Genomic DNA, 7,922 nt, shown 5'->3' on the forward strand with positions numbered 1-7,922 from the left:
AGCAGAGGGAAACGAACAGAATGGGGAGCACAGGGACAAGACATGATAATAAATGACAAACATGACAGAAATGTGAGATAGAGAGGAAGATCAAGTTTATATATTGTCTGGCTGGGCTGATGAGACAGTGGACAAAGCATGCAGATGGAACAGAGTAAATAGTATAAAATCATAGATTTATCCGGTGGTAATTTGTGGAATAGACACCTGCTGGAATACCGTTTTTAACCGATCAGCATTCAGGATTAGACCCACTGATTGTATATAACATGTTACAGACAGTCTGCAGGGGGATAATATAATTGACTGGGGCATCATGTGTTATGTCACTCCTTGTCATTTTAATTACATATGGAATCCTAACTTCCTGACAGATCACATAGTTTAAAAAACGAAATGTGTATTATATTATTTGATTACGCTCTCAGACCTAATGCTGCGTTAATTTTCAAGTGGGGAGGTGGTAATTACCAGGGAAGTGAAGTCGTAAATCCCAATTGGATGCATTCGTGTGTTTGAACTCACCGAGAAAAGCAGATTGGCTAATGGTCAACACACTGCATCAACCATAAACTAAGTAACTATTACAGCGATCACGCTGATTATAGCATTCAAAAAAATTATAGCAACAAATTATAGCATTCAAAAATCACCAGGGTGACATATTAATAGATAGCTTTATATAAAATGTTTTGTTGTTGCATGACTTTCGAAAAGGCTGTTTTTTTATTTTATTTTTTTATTTTATTTTTTATTAACAACAAATCAATACATAAAGCACATGAGGGAACACAAGCATACCTAGATTACAAACAATGGACAATCGAGCTAGGGGGTACAATATCACATTACAATTACACAAGGACCTTAAGGGACATGCATATACTTACAATTCTAACAGCTTTTTTGTTAGTAGAACATTTAACCGTCTTAAGATACAGTTCAATTTATTTTTGTAGGATACGAAAATGTGGTTTTCTGTTTGTAAATTTACATTTGTGTATATGAAATTTGGCCAAAAGAATAATGAAATTAATTACATAAAAATGATTCCGCTTATTTATATTGTATGTAATGAATCCAAACAGTACATCTCTCCACAATAGTGTAAAATCTTCATAAATGTGTTCAATTATAAACCTACTGATGTCTTGCCACAGTTTTCTTAGAGGTAATTTCCTTAGTAGGTGATGTCAGAGACTAGCATGTTGGAAAAATCGGAGCTCAGGGATGATATACGAGTTCAATTACATTCAATTGACTTTATTGACATGGCAAGTTCATTATTACTTACATTGTCAAAGTGTACATATAGAAAAAATATATATATACACGATTTAAATATATACGAGTTTCCCACTTGCTACCAGTTGGGGGGCGTTCCCAGTCGTGAGTCATGAATGCAGAATTAGACCTAATCTTCAAACCACAGAACCAGTTTGCATCTCCTTTCTCCTGAAGTGGACACTCGTTCACTACTTTCCACAAGTAGCATGGCGGGAGTTTCCACAATATTTATTGTACCAGTATTTCCTATCAAATCAGTGATGGGAAGAGCTCAAATTGACACTTTGGGAGTAGGTAGAGATAATTGGGACGTAAAACAGTTTTCTTCAGTACTGTGTGTTTGTTTCTTTAGAACGGTTGCGTGTTGCATTATGGGTGAGGTGACTAACATCACATTAGCCAATCAAATGGCTTGTATGCTGATACGTTGTTATGGAGTTAAAGTCAAACTGAAAACATAGAAGACTGATCAAACTTGGATTATGTTTGTTTATAAATTATTGAACATATATGATATTGAACATATATGATATATTTTAAAACTTGTATGAAATAGCCAGATAATTTTCAAAAAAGATGTGTCTTCTGAATTGGCCAAGACTGGCTCTTTGCTCTTAACGTAACGTTGCTTTTGGTCTAGCTAGCTAAATTAGCTTAGTAGCTAGATATCTAACGTTAGCCAGCCCTCTGTTCATTAGCGAATGGCCTCGACCGAACGGTTGAGTGCATTGCGAGAGCGCAACAAAGACTTGTTGATGCAATTGAGGCACCAAACCGAAAGTTTGTTGACTATCACCGGCACCAAAGGAAGCTCGGAGAATGATTCAAACCGGACAGTACAAAACAACACAACGAAAAAGCCAGGTCAGAATAAAGAAAAAAGTCCCCATACAGAGAACATGGTGACCCTGATAGATGGTGACTTAGGCACTGCTAGGTCTGCTCTCAGCAAACCTACTGTACAGTTCAAGGAGAGAGACGACACGGAAACACAGGCAACAGCACCACTGAGAACTGAAGGTGGGTAACCTTAACAAGCTAGATATGCCAATGAAATGCAAAGGAACTGCTGACAGACTAATATTGGCATATCAGTCACACAATAAGATTTCCATAGAAATAATGCTGAACCCATTTTTCCTCAGGTGAGGCAGTGGAATCTGTGAATGTCACCCTCTGTCAGACCTCTACACCATACCTTGTCACGGGAACCAAGCTTAAACCAGGCCAAGTTACAGAACACTCTACTGTTTACACAGGATTTCTTCAAGACCAAGGCAAAGGCCCTCCTGCAACTCTTGTCAGATCACTGGATATTAGGAGGCCCTATACCAGGCCTATTTACTATAATCAGGAGAATGAACAGGTGAGCAAAGTAAAAAGGGAGAAGGGAAATGTTATTACACAAGTGGTGTAAGGACAGTTCTGTTTACAAAAGTTGTTACTGTAGTAATTTTACACTTACTACCATAGATAATATATAAAGAAAGGTTACTATACACGGGTATATAATCTCCAACTAGATGGCACTGTATTATCAAAGCGAGGCAGTTCAACCACAGATAGAGCAATGAGCCAGATGTTTACCAGAATTCTAGCATCCTGTTAGCATTTCCACTCACCACCAAATATGGTGATGAGAGGAGGCCCAGTGGCCGGCTGTGGGAGAAGAGGGATGCCGACAAAATTAAAATGTTTTAAAAATTGCTTCGTTTAGAAGGAATGCAAGTGAAAATTTAGTTATTGCACATTTCACAGAGTAGGCATTCCCTAACAGAAGAATACAATATATATGCTAGAACGCGCCAATAGGATCGAACTAGCTCGTGCTTGGCTCTGCCCACCTCCTTGTTCAGCCCATTATGATTAATTTTCTCACATTGAAAACGACAGGCTGTGGCCCATCTTGGATTAGTTATAAAAAATATTTGTTACAACTGCTTAATCTACCATTGCACTCACTGCTGTGTTTTTATTGAGCAACACATTTCACCTTTAATAGTCTCATTAAAAATGTTGCCCTTTGCTTGTGTCCATAGAGGGAGGTGGGTAAATTCACATTCCAATCCTCTGGACTGGAGCAAACATCAGCCTCCGACAGACAGCGTCTGCAGCCTTTACTGGGCTATGACTGGATAGCGGGTATGCCAAGAAATGAGTTCTATACAGAAGTTAAGCTAACCCAACCAGTTTATTGGGGTAGCAGCAAAAATGTTACTCTATATGAAATTGATACTGTTTTCTCCTCCCGTAGGGATTGTGGATGCAGAAAACTCCTTGACGGAGCACTCGGAGCAGTTCTTCAGTGATCTCCGCACTTTCCGACAGGTCAACAGAGATGAGTGTGTCCACAGCCAACAAGCAGGGCAAGTGCATTCTCTTAATGTAATATATTTTTTCTTGAGCTGTGAATCGGATTTGGGTATAGAGTATTTTTAACCAAAAGTTCAGACTTCTAGAGGGCTATTACTGAAATAGATAATAATTCTTATTTAATGAATGACTGTTGATTTACCCTCCTCACAGATTATCTGAAGAGGACCTTTCACCCCCACCATTGTCAATAGAGAAGGAAGACCAACAGCACACCATGGACACTCACCAGTGTATGAGAAACCATAGCAAGCTTTTGGATTAGACCTACATAATGTCACTATTGCTTACTGAAGAAGAGACCCTGAATACTATACTGTACTGTCTGATTCGGTTTCTCCTTGTTGTCTAGGTACGTTCTGTTACAGGATCAACAGCCGACTGTTCCCAACCCCGTTGGATTCTCAGGAGTCATGCCCTGTGTGTAAGAAGCCCAAATACAAAATCCCCCACACTGCGGCTGAGCCAGCCTTTATCAGGTGAGACCACTCATCCGCCTGGTGCCACTTTTCATCTCACTCATCCTTAAATTCTACTAAAGTGAAGTCCATTACAAACCAGGATAGTGTTTTATTACCATCCCGTTATAACACTTGTCCTCGTCATAAAGAATATGCTTTTGTTTCTGTCCCAGGGTCAGCATCCCACGCTCCACACTGTTGCCAGCATACAAGTACAAAGCCCATCGGAGGTGTAGCTTCGACCCCTCCGACAGCCTGGGTCTACCATCGGTGAGTGTGGCATGTTAATAAGAGAAGACTACATCTCTCCACACAATGTGGTTTTGACATTGAAACACACTCCTCAATCATTTTAATTATACTGTTCTGTTATCATCTTGCTTTGTCATCTTGCTCATTCTCATTGCTTATCCGGCCCATAGTTCGCCCAAAAACTTTAAGGTTTTAGTTGTATCACAAGCCTTTGATTTGATGTTCCCTACAGCACTGTCTGTCAGGCTGGTCTAACACAGTCCCCAGCACTGGGCCCCAGCTCAGCAGCCTGGATCTGAGGAGCTCTGTGGACACGAAGGCGGCAAGCTGTGGCATCCCCTCTGCACAGCCACAGTCTAAGAAGTTTCTGGTGAGCCATTGCAAGATGAAAGAAAACATATCACAGGTCTTGGTGGCCATTGCAAAGATGTCTGCGTCTTAACATGTGTTCGTTTGGCATACTGGTATGTGTGGATCTGGTTGATTGGTTTTCTGTTTTTTTTCTCAGGATTTCTCAGTGTCCAGAGTGTCTGGCAGTCAGCGTTCTGACCAGCTACTTGACGTGTCTCGTTTGGCCCGCTACCGTTTCCAGCGCCTGCCTGCCAACAGCAAACCACACAGCCCGTCCTACCCTGTGTTCTGACAACCTAACAGCACTATAAAACCTGTGTAGTATTATGATTTCATCTTTTTACATGAATTAAATCTTTAATAATGATGATGAATTAAACCTCAGCAGTTTTAACGTAGGATTATCATTGTGCCTATTGAATCATTAATGTATCGTAATTTTCTATCATACAGTTATATAATGTGTTATGTGCTTGATTTTAATTTTGATGAGGTATAGATTGTATTAAAGGTGCAAAATGCTGAACTCGCTCCGCCATTTCCTGGTTGCTAAAATTCTAATAATTTATGTGATAAAACAAGCAATGTATAGTGTAGATAATTATTTCACAGCGGTTTAAATGGTTTGGTTATTTAAAATATATTTTATTTTCAGCTGTTTGAAGCTGGTGTACAAACCCGAAAGTAAAAGATACAAGAATGGGAAGCATAGAAATAGTGCACATAGAACATACTGCAACTTTTTTTTTTTTTTTTACCTTTATTTAACCAGGCAAGTCAGTTAAGAACATATTCTTATTTTCAATGACGGCCTGGGAACAGTGGGTTAACTGCCTGTTCAGGGGCAGAACGACAGATTTGTACCTTGTCAGCTCGGGGGGTTTGAACTCACAACCTTCCGGTTACTAGTTTTAAGATTGGTACCGAGATAATACGATGTAATTTGCTTAAATAGTATTACCATCAATTTACTTAATTTCCATTGTTAGGGTCGATAAATGAAATTAGATTTCACCTTGTTCTTTATGAATGCATGTTGATGTCTTTAGGGATTTGTGGTGGTGATGATTTCTGGGGCTTCAGAGGGACAAATAGCAAACATTAGTGTAAGTGTTGTGCATACCTTATAAACAATTTGATTTGACTCATTATAAAATGAATAAATTGACAGACGGGAAGTCCCTTGTTTGAATAATCTTAAAAAGAAAACCTTGCGCCTTTCCTTGAACTGTTCCTAGGCCTTCATTGTAAATACAAATGTTCTTAACTGACTTGCCTAGTTAAATTAAAAATAAATTAAAAATCAGACATGATTGCATAGACCGAAGCTATGGAGGTAGGGGTTTGCCTTTTATCACAAAATTGGATAAGGAATTGTTTTAAAATAAACATTTAAAGTATTTTTTGTTAAGATATTCAAGTCTATATCAGAGAAGTGTTTTTGTTGATGCAGCCAGCCTCTAGTGCTGTTAATTCGTCACCACCTACAGGTAACTCAATATAAAGGAAACACCAACATAGTGTCTTATATGCTGCCCGCTAGGGCCACTACGAGCCGCCAGAACAGCCTCGATGTGTTTTGGCATAGATTCTACAAGTCTTTATTATTTATTCAATTGGAGGGATTTGAAACTATTCTTCCACAATAAATTCTATAATTCGTTTTTTTGTTGATGGAAAACGCTGTCTCAGAGAAGCGTACCGGCCGGGGAATCGTTGGACAGCGCAAATTTGGCGTGGGAGACTGTGGAAAAACTTAAACGTTTCCCAACTTTATCCACCAGCGGCGACAACTAGGCGATGACTATAACGGCTCTCTTCTATCTCCTCTGACGAAGAGGTAGAACAAGGATCGGACCAAAATGCAGCGTGCTGATGATTCATGATATTTTAATGAAGGAAAAAGTATGCATACAGAAACTACAAAAAATAACGAAAACCGAAACAGCCCTATCTGGTGCAAAGACAGGAACAAACACACAGTGAAACCCAGGCTACCTAAATATGGTTCCCGATCAGAGACAACGAGAATCACCTGACTCTGATTGAGAACCGCCTCAGGCAGCCATAGACTATGCTAGACAACCCTACTCAACCACAATCCCAATACCTACTGAACCCCAATACAAAAACACACCACAAAATAAACCCATGTCACACCCTGGCCTGACCAAATAAATAACGAAAACACGAAATACTAAAACCAAGGCGTGACAATGACCAATCATATCGAGTGGTTCCCGTGGCGAATTAGAGGCTATGCAACCCATACTGGATACTTTCTTCAGCAAAGATGGCTGACAAAAATACGGGGATGGAAGTGAATGTAAGGAATTATAACGCCATAACGAATCACGTAAAATAAAAATACAGCTGAGAGGAATATGTTGGTTAATATTAGAGACAAACTATTATGTATATTTTTTGTTCATAAAGTCAATTTACGAAAATCGCTATTTATCAAACTAGCTGACTAGCTAACATTAGCCAGCTTTATGGGTGTTGTAACATGAGTTTGAAATTGTAATTATGTTTGTTTAATGTTTTAGGGACTCATGAAACAACCAGCAAACCACGCTGTCGTCTTGTGAAACAGTGGATGTAAAGAATGGAGCTGGCTAAAACATTTACCTCAAATGGAATGTTTAATGTTGTAAGCTTGCCTTGCTGATATTTGCCATTCAATGCATCTGAACTAAAGTAGCTAGCTAACTATTTTCTTGCTTATTGTGCAGTGGAGAATAAAAATACCCGTATGCCTATGGATGTGTAGCTAGCTATGTAGCCGATCTGTGTATGGACTCTAAAACGTTTGGTATACATGTTAGTTCAGAACCTAGCTATGAACCTCAGCTATCATAGACAGTTGTAATCAACTTCAGAACAGTCTGAATGACATTAATGAAGCCTATGGATTGAGTAGTATTTAATATAACTTTGTGCCAACGATGAAAGGCGTATATACACGTAGTTTTGACAATGCATGAGATCCCCACATTGTAGCCTGTCAATGTAATCTATTCACTGATCATGTACTCTAGATTGGCAAATAAAGGTGCAGTTCAGGTATGTCTGTGAGAATCTTTTTCAGTCATATACCAGGAGTATCAAATTCCAGTCTTTGAATGATACTGTGTCTGCATGTATGTATTATACAATTATACACTTCAACAGTGTTTACCAATCCTGGTCCTGGGA

General features: G+C 39.1%; 1 protein-coding gene across 2 annotated transcripts; it reads left to right on the forward strand.

The window, feature by feature from the left end:
* The first annotated feature begins 1,444 nt into the window (after positions 1–1,444).
* Positions 1,445–5,250, forward strand: LOC124020819 (migration and invasion inhibitory protein). Of its 2 annotated transcripts, none has more exons than XM_046336104.1 (9): positions 1,445–2,307; positions 2,547–2,653; positions 3,327–3,429; positions 3,542–3,653; positions 3,814–3,893; positions 4,013–4,139; positions 4,295–4,391; positions 4,606–4,743; positions 4,882–5,250. In XM_046336104.1, the coding sequence occupies exons 1-9, from the start codon at positions 1,989–1,991 to the stop codon at positions 5,014–5,016; spliced, it is 1,218 nt and encodes a 405-aa protein (XP_046192060.1). In that variant the 5' UTR covers positions 1,445–1,988; the 3' UTR covers positions 5,017–5,250. The 2 variants fall into 2 exon arrangements, with proteins under 2 accessions (XP_046192060.1, XP_046192051.1); XM_046336095.1 differs by having other exon boundaries at positions 1,449–2,307; positions 2,433–2,653.
* The last annotated feature ends 2,672 nt before the right edge of the window (positions 5,251–7,922 follow it).

The sequence above is a fragment of the Oncorhynchus gorbuscha genome, linkage group LG03 (genome assembly GCF_021184085.1).
Source record: "Oncorhynchus gorbuscha isolate QuinsamMale2020 ecotype Even-year linkage group LG03, OgorEven_v1.0, whole genome shotgun sequence".
Lineage (NCBI taxonomy): Eukaryota > Metazoa > Chordata > Actinopteri > Salmoniformes > Salmonidae > Oncorhynchus > Oncorhynchus gorbuscha.